The 14,974-nt window shown below is 50.9% G+C and overlaps 1 protein-coding gene and 2 long non-coding RNA genes across 9 annotated transcripts in view; 1 reads left to right on the top strand and 2 right to left on the bottom strand.

Annotated features, from left to right (window-relative positions):
• Positions 1-4,942, bottom strand: part of WT1 (WT1 transcription factor) — a 50,910-nt gene extending 45,968 nt beyond the window's left edge. For both annotated transcript variants that reach the window (XM_061201546.1, XM_061201545.1), the window contains exons 1-2: positions 4,409-4,942; positions 3,588-3,782 (exon numbers count right to left, since the gene is read on the bottom strand). In XM_061201546.1, coding sequence (XP_061057529.1) covers positions 3,588-3,782; positions 4,409-4,853 — 640 coding nt within the window. In that variant the 5' untranslated portion in view covers positions 4,854-4,942. The remainder of the gene's footprint in view (positions 1-3,587; positions 3,783-4,408) is intronic.
• A 200-nt stretch (positions 4,943-5,142) lies between these two features.
• Positions 5,143-7,059, bottom strand: LOC133098654 (uncharacterized). The gene is made up of 3 exons (XR_009702233.1): positions 6,707-7,059; positions 5,690-5,823; positions 5,143-5,580 (listed from the first exon to the last, which is right to left on the bottom strand). It is a non-coding gene; the product is annotated as an uncharacterized LOC133098654 (long non-coding RNA).
• Positions 5,291-14,974, top strand: part of LOC133098653 (uncharacterized) — a 50,328-nt gene continuing 40,644 nt past the window's right edge. The window contains exons 1-3 of one of the 6 annotated variants that reach the window (XR_009702230.1): positions 5,291-5,552; positions 8,121-8,343; positions 11,633-11,675. This is a non-coding gene — a long non-coding RNA (uncharacterized LOC133098653). Of the gene's footprint in view, positions 5,553-7,591; positions 8,004-8,120; positions 8,344-11,632; positions 11,676-14,974 lie in introns of those variants that run through there. The other 5 variants (XR_009702232.1, XR_009702229.1, XR_009702231.1 and 2 more) reach the window with 5 other exon arrangements.

Genomic DNA, 14,974 nt, shown 5'->3' on the forward strand with positions numbered 1-14,974 from the left:
GTGAAGACTTAGATTGAACAGTGAAAGGTGGCCATTACCCACATTTTCAAATACACATCCCCAAAACAAAAACCGACCTTCTACAGTCCACTTCGGGGAATGTGGTGTGTCAGTGTGGGAGGGAGGGTTTGAACAGGTCTTCATTACCGGATTGTACAGGGCAGTCCAAGTCTCATGCACCAATTGGCGCCACAGGTTGACAACTTAAGAAGCCACCAGCTTTTACGATTTACATGACCCCAGAGGCCTCCATTTCTGGCCTGCTAAGTGGGCAAAGATAACCCCCGCCCTGTTAGCTGTCAGGAGTGGGTGAGCACGCTTGGGCTTCCAGGCACTTCATTTTGGGAGCAGAGGCCAGACTGTGTTTAAGGCCTACCAGTCCGCTGACAAACGAAATTTGGCTCCAAGCACCCAGTTTTGCAGAGGGAAGGCCGAATTTTCAAAGACCATTTTTTAAATAAAGAGGAGAAACAGAAGCAATAGAGAAGTTGTCTCTAGACGAACCCTTCTCCATTCCTGAGCCGATAAGAAGGCAGTGGCCCGGGCACCGTGCTGTCCTCGGAGGCGGGCTCCGCAACCTTCGGTGCGCGGCTAGGGCCACGGGTTGCGGGCTGCAGCTCCTGCGCCGGCCGCGTCGCCTCCGCGCCCCGCGAGGCTCCCAAGGACCCGTCCCAGACCGGACACCGGACCGCTGGGCAGAGGCTGGCCTCCAACCCCCTCTCGCAGTCCCCCTCCCCGGAGAGGGGATGGGCATCGGCGAAAGGGCCCTCAGAGAGGAGGGAGGGCTCTTTAAATTAGAAACTTATCGGATGCGGAACTGATCAGAGCGTGCTGTCCCGGGGCCTAGCGCTGAGCCAGGCGCGGAGAGCGCGGGGGCGGAGGCCGGTGGGAGGGACAGCTGCCGGTAGAAAGGGGCAGCGTGTTCAAAGGCTCCTTGTACAGGCCTTAGAGGGAGAGGCTCGAGGGGCCAAGGTAGCGCCTTTCCCACGATTAGTCTCGGCCGGGGAAGGGAGTGCAACCTTGACCGCGGGGAGAGTCGAGACACGCTGTGCGCCTCTCTCCCCCGCCTGCCGCAGCGGAGGAGCCCGGGAACCGCCTGGCCGAGCCAGGCCCCGCGGGAGCTGAGGGATGGAGTGGACAGCAGGCTCAGTCAGGAAGGTGGTCCCAAGGCTGAAAATCATGACTCCGCAGCTTCGGCAGCATACGGGGAAATTTGTCCCGCAACGAAATACCCTCTCCAATGCGACCCGAGGGGGGCGCCCTTGGCCCTAGGGCTGAGCTGGTGTCCCCACGTGACACTAGGGTGGCCCGGTGATAACAAGGCCTCCTGTAGGTATAGGGTTCTGCGCGCCAGCGGGGCTGGGGGAATCGCGCAGACTGTCAAGCAGTCTTTGTCTTCCCTTCCCAAACCCCGCACTTAGTCTAGGGCTATCGAAGTCCTCGCCCTTCTTCTGCCCCGGCAAATTCCCCACCCCTCACACAGACTACAGTGGGTTGGGTGCCCATCCAGCAGGGAAGAGAAAATCCATCTCAACAGCGGGGCCAAGATCCCTGGGAAAGGAGGTAGAAATAACCTAGAATGGTCTGGGTTTGAGTCCAAGTTCTGCCACAGAGAGAGCTCCTGCACGCATTATCTCTTAGAGCCTAGATTTCCTCATCCAAAAATAAGGGGCTCCTCCAGTGTCAGGCTGTGAGCTTCCTGCAAAGGTTGAGGCACTTTAATTGTCAACATTCAATCCCCAGTGCCTGGCACAGAGTAGGTGCTCAATAAATGTTTCCTGAATTAATATTTAGAAGCAAGATTAGAATACCAGCTATAATATTTAAGCAATTGGAAAAAAACGAGGTGTGGTACCTTGGGGTGGGGGGAGGTACAAGAGTGCCAGCAATTGTCCCCACCCCTGGGCCATTGCTAGGTTGCCCTGCCTGGGGACAGGGATCCAGAAGCTTCATTCCTCTCTGCCTCGGCCTGCTGATGGCCATTCCCACACTTTGGGGAAGGAATTGATGCCCTTGCTTTCCCCTGGTTAAGCCTCCTGCCAAGACTCTACATTGCTGGGAGAGCTGCAGGAAGCCCAGAAATCGAGAGAATAAATCTGAAATCTCAGGGCCCCAGGGCCCACTCTGGTTGCCAATGCCAGGGCTGAGGCACAAGTGGCTTCTGACATCCGACCCCAGCTCCCAGCTGCTGACTGAGTCCCAAGGACTGGTCAAGTGTGATCCCTTTATGTTTTGATTACAAGAGAAAACCTAAGCCCGAAGAAGACAGGAACCGGCTTACAGGCTATGGCCTGGATCTGGGGCCGCCTCTCTACTGGGCTATTTCCCAGGATGGGGAGGGGGGACTCCTTTACCTGCTAGTCGGTCTCCAGCTCCCAAGCCCTTTTTCTCTTTAACATCCTGGGCCTATCCTCTAGAAAGGAATTGGGATTTTTCCTTTAAGCATAGTGCCCACTGGCTAGGAAGCCCACAGTCTCACTCTTGAGGCTGAGTTGATGAAATTCTGGGCACCAGACCACCCTGTAGAAGGATGGACCCAGGGATCCAACCAAAGCCGCAGAGTCCAGGTTCCAAAACCCTGACAGAACCTAGATGGTTTCAAGTAAATGATAATGGTAGTATTTTGCACAGGGGGTACTTAGATCAAATAGCTTCTCAGGTGTCTTCAAATAGCACGCATCCACACAGAGACTCACTCATGTCACACACCTGCCTGCCAGTCTTGCCGTTTCTGGTCCAACCAAGTTTACGTGGCTGCTGCCTTCTGTGTTTAGAACCCCTGGGGGGCGGGTGTCGGACTTCTGCTTGTGTGGCATAGAACTTCAAACCTGAGCCAAACACCAGGTTGCCCATCTTGGCTCTCCTCTTACAGATGGGGAAACTGAGACCTGGAGATTTGCCAGAGGTAACACCAGCCTGCTAATTAGAGGTGGTATGATCAGAGGAAAAGAATCTGTAATAGTCACTGAGCTGTTCCAATACTCGAGTTTGAAACACTGATTTCCTTTAGGAAAGACCTGGAGTGGAGGGACCCCATGGGTGGGCTTGAGGTTCTTCCACAGAACATGGATCCCAGGTTCCCCGAACAAAGAGAGGAGGGCGGTTTCGGTTTCGCCAGGGCTTCTAGTGGGCCAGGTGTTCCGGGCTGGGCTAAGATACGAACAGCCTGGAAATACGGTTTTACAACGTGCGTGTGAAGGCAGGAAGAACAGGGCCCTTCTGAGCCTCGGGAGCCGCAGCACCTCCTGCATACAGTACACACTCTACTCCTCCTAGCCCACGCATTCTAGAAACATCCCAGTCCCTAGGCCCGCGGGAATTTTTGCTCTAGGAAAAGCATCCACCCCTTTTTTAAAGCATTTCCTAAAATATCGAATCAACCCGAATTGGTTTAGGTTCACAACAGCGCAGAAGTCTAATTAGAATAAACTTAGAAATCAAAATACAAAGGTTCGGCGTGATTGGTTCCGCACTGGTCCCTGAGAAAAAGAAGTGAGAGGGTGCCGGCACGGGATGAGAAAACCACCAGCTGTGTCCCTCGATGTACAATGACTGAAAACGGAAAATAAACCTGTCCTTGTTCTAACCTCCAAGTCTTGCAAAAATCTTTCTCCAGCTAAGTCCCGTGTTCAACGACGAGGAGGTGCCAGAGACGGGCTGGAAGGAAGGCCGACGCTCGGGCCTCATTCCACCGCCTGTGGTAGGACCCGGTCCCGCAGAGATTGGAATCAGATAAACGAGGTTCTCTTCCAGCCCTGGAGCCCGCGTGGCCGCCACCTGAGCTGGAACCCAGGAGAGATCCACTTATATACTACCATGCGCTGGAGCCATAGGCGAACACGGACACGGGTCCAGGAAAGCCACTATTGTCTCTAGCTCATTCACTTACTCATTCTAGTGCTCCAAGGTGCTTACTGTGCCTCCCTTAGGTCTAGAGTGGCTCCTGGACATTTTGGCGTGGCAGAGGCAGCAAAGGCTGCTCACCCTGCGCTGGTCCCACTCTGAATCCAGGGTCTAAAAAGTCCAATGCCTGGCGACAGTTTGGTGGTGCCTTGAGCGACAAAACCTCTTCCCGAGGCAGAGCCAGGCTTTGCACCGGTTCCCGCTTCCCACTCCCACGGGGAATAGTCTTAGAATCTCCTGAGGTCCGAGGGGCCCCAGATGACCTCCCGGCTCATGCGAAGAGTCCGGTTCCCCGCTCTGGAGGATGTCAGGGGGCCATGCCCTGGACTCCCTCTCCTTGCCCTCCTCTCCCCTAGCTGCTGCTTCCTCTACCCTCATAGTCCTTGGGGAGGCAGCCGAGTAAGAGCTGTGGTCAGGTAAGGGGTAGGACAGGGGAGTGCCCGCGCGCAGCCACAGCCCAGTCGCCACCGCCCCGCGTGTAGGGGGCGCTCCCCAGTCTGCTTACCCTGGTTGCGAATAGCGGGCTGGCTCTCGAGGCAGCTAGGCAGGTAGGGCGCGTTGGGGAACATCCTGGCCTGGCCGGACGACGCCTGGCTGGGCGGAGGAGGACCGAAGGGTCCGTAGCGACAGGCTCCAGCCGTGCCGGTGAACTGGCCCGAGAAGTGGACGGTGAAGGCGCTCAAGCACTGCTCCTCGTGCGGCTCCGCGCCACCCCAGCTCGGCTCCTGTTTGATGAAGGAGTGAGGCGGCGGCGGCGGGGGTGGTGGCGGCGGAGCAGGCGGCGGCGCAGGACCGCCCAAGGAACCGTAAGCCGAGGCGCCCGGGGGCGCAAAGTCCAGCACCGGCGCCCACTGCGCCGCGCCGCTCACGGGCAGGGCGCAACCGCCGCCGCTACCCAGCGAGGGTACCGCCGGCAGCAGCGCGTTCAGGTCCCGCACGTCGGAGCCCATTTGCTGTGGCTCAGCCCCGGACGCTCCGCGGCCCCACCGGCTTTGCAGACGCTCGGCGCTCGATTCCGCCGCGCCTAACTTGGCCCAGATGCCTTCCGGGCCCCGGATCCCCGGCTGCTCGGTCTGCTGAAGGCACCCAGGCCCGGAGCGGAGCGTGTGCAAAGACGCTGGCTCCGGGGCACACGTGGATGCCGGCTCTTGCGGCAGGGGTAAGTCCAGGATCGCGGCGAGGAGGCGGCGGGGCCCCGGCTCCTGGGCTGCAGTCCCGGCTATGGGTGGGTGGGTGGGTGAATGAGTGGGAGGGAGGGCGGGAAGGGGGGAGCGGATAGGCGGTCGAGTTGCGGAGAGCCCCCGGGTGTGGGCGCTGCCTTGAACTCCTTACCCCAGCTGCCTGGCTACCCCCAGCTTCCCAAAGCTCAAATAAGAGGGGCCGGCGGCGGGGGAGGAGGAGGAGTCAGGAGTCTCGGCGGCTCCATTCACACCGCAGCCCTAGCAGATTAGGCAGAGCGCGCGACTCTTTGGGGGCGTCCTCGCAGTGAGGGTAGGGGGCGGGCCCGAGGGAGCGTCCCTCTCGGAGACACCCTCTTCTCCTACCCGCCACGCGCTCTCCGCAGGCCTGTGGGACACAATCCTCCCCCCACCTCCCCTTCTCGGCCTTCGCGAGTGTGGGCGCCTTGGGGTACTGGCGAGCCTCTCCAGGTGAGCACTGAATGTCCCCTCTGCATCCCTGTGTGATGGGGGTAGGGAAGGGGTTGTTAATCAGGGAGGGCGGGTTGGAGGGAGGGGCAGGGGGCTCCACGAGGGCGGGAACTTCAGGATAACGCAGAGAACTTTACCGGACTTCAAAGAGGCGGCGGCTCTTGCTTCTAGAGCCGTCAGACTGGACTGGTGGTCATAATCTTGGGGTCACTGGGGAGCGGGGTGGCTTTTTGTGGATTCCAGAGGCCAGACTCAGGCGAACGTGGGTCACCTGGAGGTTGCATCATTTGTGATAAACGGGGCGTATATCCACCGTCTGGTAGTTGGCGACATGGTGAGGTTTGCGCCCAGAGAAGGGCGGTTGCCGCCTACCTAAAAACGGTGTCAGCGGCACTTAATCTCCCTTTCTAGTGAGGAGTACCTAACTCTTCTACGGGGAAACCGGGAAAACAAAACGGCGTCTAGTTTGGGAGGGAAGAAAACCCTTAGGGAAATGCCCAGATTCCGGTCGGAGAATCCAGGCGCCGAGTTTGGAGGTTAGGGGGTGGGGAAGGTTTAGATACGAAGTCCTTGGGGCGAGGTTGGCTCTTGGAGCCGCTCCTGCTGAGCTCTGCCTCCGCTCACTCCAGTCGGGAGTACCATTCTGCATGCGTAGTGACTGATCAGGAGGCGAAAGCCAGGGTACGCGGACGGAAGAGAGCCTCCAGCGACCCAAGGTCCAAGGCAGGGTTCTTACTGTTCAGAGCTCCCAGCGCCTGGCATCGCCAAATCAGATTCCTCCCTCCACCTAATCATTCTTTGGGAGCCCCGCGCCCCAGAGCAGGTGCTTGAGGTTTTGTTTAGTTTTCTTTCTTTTGGTTCTTACAAAAGAGTCGGCTTCTATCGGGAAACAGACCCTAGGCTAGAAGCGCCGGGAACCTGAATGGGAGTGCGCTTCAGGGGCGCGTGGAAACGCCCAGGAGGCAGCGGCGACGGCGCAGCCTGGGACTGCCAGGAGCGCCGGGCGGGAAGCGGCCTGTTGCCGCCTGGCCTCTGACACGAGGCTGGCCGGGAATGGGGCCCGAAGCTTTTCAGCCAAGCCCATGTGAAGCAACAATCAAGGTAGTTGCAGTTTTATAAAGAAGCCGGGAGTTTTAAAGCCTTGATTTACTCACAATTTCTTACGCGTTGGTTTTAGTTAATTTCCACTAAGTAAACGGTAGCCAGGAGTTCTCGCTGCGGACCCGAAGCGTGTGCCAGCTCAAGATCTACACGCTAAGCGCAGTTCCCTCCTGTTGGGGTCGCTTGTCTTGGAGGCGCAGGAAACCGTGAGGGCAAAGGTCAAGAACAGGCGCTACCCGTTTGATCGCCGAACCGCTTTCGCGGTGGTGGACACTTCTCTGCGCTACTTTGGTGCCTGACTTTGCGAAGTCTTCACTCAGAAACTTTTTCTTTCTTTTTCTTTTTAAAAAAAGAAGTGAAAAGGCTCTCGAGGTCAGCTCCTTCTCCCCTACACTCCCTGTGGGCCGCCCACTCCTCGCCCGCATGTCCCATCTCTAAACCTGCGCGGGACTCCAGGGCTGGGCAGAGGACAGGCGCTTTTCGTATTTTGGGTGGAGAAAGGCCTCGCGAGATAAAACTTCTCAGGCCAAGTTGTCCCTAGGACGCCCCAGACCAGTGTCTCACACCCTTCACTTTTATTTCTACTTAGAAGTCGTTTTTCTTAACTAGGACTCACTCAAGCGCTACGAGGAAAGGCTAGCCCTTTATGAAAGCCCGGGATTTCCACTTCTAAGTGAAAAAGGTTGAGATTGTTTCTTTTTTTATCCTTCTTTGCAATTTTTTGGGGGGGGTATTTGGAGGAAGGTGGCTTGATTGTGAGCTTTTGCGGTTTTGAATCCCAGATAGAGCAAGGGCGCTTAACTCTCTGAGTTAAAAAAAAAAATTTTTTTGTTTTTTTTTTTGCCTGGGGGTGGGGTGAGAGGAAAGGAGGGGGCTAGCAAATTTAGAACTCCTCTCTCGCCCGCCATTTGTTGCCTGAGACCTCTTGAGGGAGGGAAGAGCAGTGGTGCGATCCCCATTTCAACCCTGGGGTACCCCCTCTCCCAGACCTTGTAGTCCAAAGCGGTGGGAGGAGTTCCCTTCAACCCTCAGGGCAGAGAAGTAAGTGCTGCGCGTCCGAAGCCGCAGCCAGAGGGCCTCACCCGAGACGAGGTCTTTGAACGCCCCTAGCCCGTGCCCACGCCCGGGAGCCCAGGCGCCCCAGGGCCAACCCTGGGAAACCCGCACACTGCTGCGCTCACGGGGTGCCCTACGCTCCCCACTTGTCCTTCCACTAAGTGACGTTCTCCGCGGGAGCTCTGCAGTTACCCAGGCGGACGCGCCCGCTCTGCTGGCCTCAGCGCCCTGAGCTGGGCAGAGGGGGAGACAGTCTGGCCGGGAAGAAGGTCCAACCTCCGCCCGCCCCAGCAGGTAGAGCGCGCTCTGCTGCACCTCCTGTGGCTCGAGACCGGCCCAAGGTCCCAGGGATCTGAGGGCTGCGGAGAACTGGTCTCTCCTTTCTCTCAATCATCTTCCCACCCCCGATAGCACTGAGACCTGTGGAAGAAGATGTGGTCTGAATCACCGATTGGCAGAGCTGGAAATTAAACTCCTCGTTCTACAGAAAAGGAAACTGAGGCCCAGGCAGAGGGAGGAAAGGCAGCTGTGGAGTGCAGTGGTTAAGAGCAAGAGATTGGTGGCCAGAGAAAGGAATCTCAGCTCCACCAGGTAACCAGCAGCTGTGCAACGATAGACGAGCTCCGCAGCCGCTGTGAGTCTCAGTTTCCTTATTGGTCACATGGAATAATGGGATATTAGTACCCACCTCAAGGGGTCCTGAGGATTCGACGGAAGAGAGTGTTGGCCTATGCCCTCAATAAACGTTACAATTTTTGTTACTATTGTTCAAGGACACGTAACAAATTAGTGGCAAAACCGAGCTGAAACCCTGGTCTCTCTCTGGGCTTAACCCACCACTCCTCTGCTTCTTTAGAGCTAATGGAATGGAGAGTAAAGGGAAGAAGGAGGAGAGACGCTAAAAACCCATGTGGCTTTGTATCACTGGTAAAGTTCATCCTGGCCTGGAAGGGGCTTAATTATTGCAAGCTTTAAAAATGGATGCTGAGTGGGAGGGGGCAGTGAGGTTCTCTACCCCCCCGCCCCCCACTTTGACCCCGGCGCCATCAACTGCATCTGACCGAGAGCCCAGCCCGGCCCTGCAGCCGCGGCCCCAGGGACCAGCGCGTACTCCCGAGCCGCGCTCCGGGCGTCACCCCGCGGGCGCCGACAACTGAATAAACACACCGTAGCGCTGCGATCTGTCAAGGGCTGGGGCCGCCTGCCCGCGCCCGGGGCCGTAGACAGCGCAAAGGAGTGGTGGGCCGCCCGGGAGGAACCAGCGCTCGATTAGCCCCTCGCGCAGAGGCCAGTGTCCGAGCTCCACGCTCCCGACCGCTGCTCCTCTCCTCCCCGCCGACTCCAGCTCTTAGCATTCTGCCTACCTCGGGCCGCTGGGCAGCCGCTTAGGCTGGTTTCCATCCCCGCGCAGGCGGTAGAAATCCCAGCTTCATTTATCTAAATTAAAAAAAAAAAAAAAAGTAAGAGAAGGGCTTTTGGTATAGTCTACCCCAGGCTTCCTCTGTTCGTTTGAAAATTAACTCTACTTTTTGGCCAATCCCCTATCTACGGTTCAAACTCGGTTGGTTTGGGGGCCAGGACCGGTGCGCACTACCAGGTGCGCAGAGCAAAACTCCCCCTTTCCCCCAGTTCGCAGTGCCTAGAGCGGTCAGGGTTACCCGTCTGTTCTGATGCCACCGCGAGATGGTCCCCGAGCTCCGAGGGAGTCCCCAAAGAAAGGACTGCGCAGCGCTGCCACTATTATTATACCGTAAATCTTTTTAAATTCTGGAACTAATTATATAGAGGATATGTCTCAATTTGTTCTGCATTAATGCCACAGTGGGGATGGAGGCCGGGCTGTGGCCAGAGCAGATACGCAGGCCCATGAAATTGATGAGCTGAGAGTTGCTTCCACTCCTGAGCGCACCATCTGGAATTCCAGTCTGAGGTTACAATTAGAACTACTGACCCCAGATTCAACTTTGCAAACAACAGGAGAAAAAAATGGGAAAAAGAACCAAGAGAGAAAAAAAAAAAACAAAACGAACTTATCCTGCACCTGTTAAAAAAAAAAATCCTCGCACAACCTTAAAATCTTCCCATCTTAGAAGATTCTTTCCAAGTATTTCTTTTGTGTTTTTTAAACCTATAAAAGATAATGGAATATATTTTATAGATTGGATTTTATCTTATCCCCTTTCCCTCTCCCGAGTGCACTCAGTTTAATAGTTGTCAGTTTTTCCTCAGTGTTGGATTTAATTATGTAGGACCAAAACATTCCTCAGTAAATTAGCTTGCTAAATATTGTCACTTTTGTGATTCTGCTTTTGAGAAACAGCTTAATTACTGAAATCTATCTGGATCTAGAAACTTTTTTTTTCTTTTTGACGGTTGCTCCACCTTAACTGTAATCAGAGATGTTATGTGTGTTGTAATTTTATTTGTGTTCTAAATCGGTTGTGCCAGTTTCTTCTTTCTTTAGTTACATGCTGCTTTATTTTCCTCTCACTTTGACCCCCTGAAGAAAACGAAGGACCAGGCAGTACTGGGGAATCTGTTAAATTTATTAGCATAAATGCTTAGACAAAATGAGATATAAATCATTCAGATGTATTAAGCCGTAAAGTATCCCAATGAAGTCAGTCCCTTGCCAGGGTCCTGGTGTATAAATGTTCATATAAAACAAGGTATCAGTATTATCTTTCAAACTGAGTATATGTTGTAAAAATATCCAAATGTTAAGTTAGGAATATGGGGGCAGTGGCAGGGCAGGAAGGGAATATTCTTTAGAGCAGCCTATTAGCATTGTAGTACTCAAAAAGTGTGACAGAAAGGAAAAATCTGAACAGTTTGCATTTGGAATATTCAGTAAACCGTTTTTTTAAGGATATATTTGACTGGAAGCACAGGAATGAGGCAAGAAGAGATAAATAAAGAACAAAAGTCATTGCTTTCTATAGAATGCATTTTTTTTTCTCCAAAGGTCAATTTAGCTTCAAAAAAAAAAAAATCTGCTCAGAAAAGCACTGGCTTTTCATACAGATAACGGATGAGCCATTAGTGAAGAGCCACCTGGGCCTTCATCTGTGAACCCGGATATGCAGCTGGTCGGCAGGAGAAGGATGTGTATTCACTAGAGGTGGATTGGGAGAAGAGGGGTTGGGGGAGTGAGGAAGGGGAATTGCCAGAATTCCTAGCAGAGGTTTACGAAGACAAAAATCAGATAAAATGTTTCAGGAGCAATGGCTCGCATAGCTCATAACTGCAGCTCTCCGTAAATCTTGGCAAATCAGGGCTTTTTTTTTTTTTTTTTTTTTTTGCCTTTTAGAAACGATTACTCTGAAGCTTTTGTTTTAAAATCAAAGAGTCACCAGAGAAAGGGAATAGTCCCCCTTTTTTTCCAGCAGGGGCATCCTTACCCTTTCACTTCCATTCATTCATTTGCCATGCAGCAACTATTCATTGGCACGTCCTGTGTGCCAGGCATTGTGGCAGGGACCGAGAATACAGCAGCGTGGGGACAGGCTCTGCCGTGCTCCCATGGATCTTACATTCCAGTAGGAATGACAGACAAACTACAAGAAACAAGTCAGATGCTTTCAGATAGTGGTAACTGCTGTAAAGGAACAAGGAGGTCTGCTGGTCTGAGAATGGCTTAAGGCGAGATGGGGATGGGAGCAACGTATTACCCTCACTTCATTCTGCCCTCAACCCACACTGTCACATTTTAATGTGTTTAGTAAGTATCCCACCCTACAGTCGAGATGCAGGGAAAGTTTGAAGGAGTTGGAATGCTTGGTCTAGATAAGTCTCTGCCTACAAGGCAGCTGAACTTTTCAGTGGGGCAGCTGTTCAGGTAAAGCTGGATTAAAATTGCCAGCACTAGCTGAGTGACTGAAAGTTACTTAAACTCTGAAAAACTTGATTTTCTCCTCTTCAAGGTAACAATAACGGTGCCTATTCAAGTTGCAAGAACTAGATAAGGTAAGGCATGTAAATTTTTTAGCCCATAGAAAGCACTTAATAAATGGTGGCTGTTATCTATATTAACATACAGTCTGGTTTTGGTTTGGTTTGGTTTTTGCTTCTAATTAACTGATGAGTTCTAGACTTAGAGTTGATATTGGTGTGAGTTAAGAAAAGGTAACAATCTTTGCTCTTGTTGTGTCAGGGAGAAGGGCAGTAAGGGAAGCCCTTTGCTCAAGAGTCTGACCTCAAGCAAGGATGTTGCCACCTCAAAGTAAATTGAAACCACTTTGTCCTACGCCTGGGCCCCGAAACGGGAAATATGTGGCTTTTGCTTCAAAATCAACTTTTTTCCTTTCAGTACAGAAGGCTCTAGGCTAACGTCAGCTTGAAAAGTTTAGGATTGCCTTCTTCCTCATAGTCACATTTCAGGTGTGCAGCCAGGTCCAGAATAAAGAATTAAAGAATCCTGGGCTAGCTACAAAAACACCTGGGCTCAAGTCCTGTCTCTGCCAATGACCATGGCCTTGGGGAAATAACTTAAGCTCTTGGTTTTTCATTACCCTTCTCTGGAAAAGGAGGAGGATGATAGCAATGAAGTAAAGTGTGCAGAGTGATCTGAAAACTGTAAAGTGCTGGGCAATGCACGGAACCAGCAGGATGATCTGTAACATGGGAACTAACCGTGGAAAGGAATACTTTTGGGAGCACGGGAGTACATGGCTTGCTCTCATGCTTCATTTGTAAAGTGGGCATAGGGCTTTCCTCTTGGGCTTGTGAGAATTAAATGAGATATATGAACAATACTTGGCATAGAGTGTGTGCTACGTGGGTGTTGCTGTTGCTGTTATTGTTACCCTTCTCTGGTCATTTTTCTGGGCTCAGAGGTGGGCCTTAAGTTTTCACACCAATAACTTCTTATTCTGGAAGCACAGACTAGTATAAATAATTTGGCTTATGGATAAGACGGCTGGGGCTTAAATCCTCCTCTGCTACTTATTTTCTGTATGACTTTGGGTGACTTCCTTATTCTCTCTGAGTCTTAATTTTCATAACTGTAAAATGAGGCTAATAATACCTTCACCTCACAGAGTTGTTTTGAGAACAAATTAACACAACACGTGTAAAGTGCCTGCATGGCGCCTGGCATGTCTTCGGAAATCAGTAAATGGTAGTAATTAAAAATTTAATTTGTCTAATCAGAGAATATTAGCTGACTTCAAAAAACAAATCAGCTATCAAGAACTTGTACAGCATGATTCTGAGCACGCAGAGAAACGAATTACCATCTTTTTTTAAACTACCCCGTGCCAGGTTGAAATCTCACTCTCTCATATATGAACGGCTTTGCAATCAAGACATTGACAAGGTTTCCTTTTTGACTATGAGCCTGTTAGGATAAAAGTCAGAATCCTATTTATTTCCACTGGGTTTCTTTGCAGAATATCTTGCATATATCAAGGATTTTGGCAATCCCATGCCCTTTCAAAATAAGCAGGAAACTGTTTTCAGCCAATGGAGAGAAAAAGCAGTTTGACTCTCTTCCTGGAGTTGCCACATAGCATTTATTAATAGCTCTGTAAACAGGCTTGAACATAGTATCAGCTGGCTGCTCAACATATTACAAAAGTTTACGGAGAAGTTGCTTAGGAAAAACAAGATAGAGTCATTAGAAATCTGATACTGGTCAATAGTGCATTATTCCAAGTCTCCATAAATCACAGACAAATGAAACTTCTATTGTGATCACTGTTCCAGATCTAAAGGGTCCCTGTCTCCCCTTTGGTAGAAATTAAATACATTTAAGAATGCCTAAGATTTTTTTCTCTGCCGATACAGAGGCTAATTACAAAATTTTCCAAGAGATGATAAATATCTAACTCTAATCAACAGATTGACACACGATAAGTAAGAAGCACATAACTTTGATTATTTAGGGCACATGTTTATCTTTAATTATCCCCAAACTGGGAATAGAGTAACTGTTGTTATCCGTTATATTTATTATCTATTTCTAGAGTGACACCACATTTTGATTTTGCCCAGGAGAGCCTCAGTTTAAGCTGTTGTCCCAGCTTAATTATTATTTTCCCTTTATTCCCAAAAGCATCCTAGTTTTGATGGTAAATGATAAGGATTCCATTTGCTTAAAATTTTATTTTATAAAAAAGATTTAAGAAAGCTGTTACAACAAAGGTGAAAGACAAGAGTTAAGTGGAGCTAGTGAGAAGGAAAGATTGGCTTAATATTAGAAATGAAAGGATGAGGCTAGCTACTGTAACTGAGCATAAATCTTAGTTCTAAGTTTCCTGATGGCCAAGTCAAAAAGGGAAAATAAAAGTAGTTACATATCTCTCTTTATGCAAGAGAAGGAAGAAACCCAGTTTTTCAGAAGAGACAAACTTTTCTAGCACTAAACTTTAAGAGGAACTTACCTCACTGGCTTTTCTATAAGGGTCATCAGCAATGGTTAGTAACTTCAACAATAATGTTTCAAAAGCTGCAGAGACACTCTGGTGGTTTCTCATTTCAACTCAGTGGTGTAGTATTAAAATATAGTTCTGTAAAGCTTTTTCTAAGAGGGGAGAGGCAATAACATACTCCTATTAAAGTTTTCTGAGGATCTAACCTGATTCAAATTAACCTTCTGTGTTAATTTTCAGAAACTCCCAACCGATAATTTTTAAAAACATCTTTTATTTGTTAATCATCAAATAACTTTGAACATGAATCAAAATACTACTAAAGACCTGACCGTTGTTCTTCAGAATCTGTGATCTGATTTGGGGAGAACTGTAGGGCAGCGGTTAACTGAAGAGATTTGTGCCCACTCCCCCCCGGGGGCGTGGGGTACATCTGGCAATGTCTACAGACATCTGTGATTGTCACAACTCTGTGGGAGTAGGAGGCGGGTGCTACTGGCATCTAGTGGGTGGTGGCCAGGGATGCTCCTGAACAGTCTTTAAAGCACAGGGCAGTCCCCCCGACAACAAAGAATTATCTAGCCTAAAATATCAATCGTGCTGAGGTTGAGAAACCCTTCTCTCGTGTATTATCAGTAGAAGAGACCATTATTTCTAGCTGGGGTAAAAAGGAAAACGTTTCATGGAAGAGGGACCCTTGAACTAGATTCCCCCCACCCAACCCCAGAGGAGCTGGAGGATGCCTCTCCCCAGGCTCAGGAAATGGTGGGAACAGAAACAAGCAGGTAAGAAGAGGTAAGGCGTGTTGTAGGGATGCCATCCACAAAGGGAATTGTGGGTCAACTAATTTAGCTAGAAAAGAGGGAGAATCCATGTGGAGCAAATAAGAGAGAA

The sequence above is a fragment of the Eubalaena glacialis genome, chromosome 10 (assembly GCF_028564815.1).
Source record: "Eubalaena glacialis isolate mEubGla1 chromosome 10, mEubGla1.1.hap2.+ XY, whole genome shotgun sequence".
NCBI classification, from domain to species: domain Eukaryota; kingdom Metazoa; phylum Chordata; class Mammalia; order Artiodactyla; family Balaenidae; genus Eubalaena; species Eubalaena glacialis.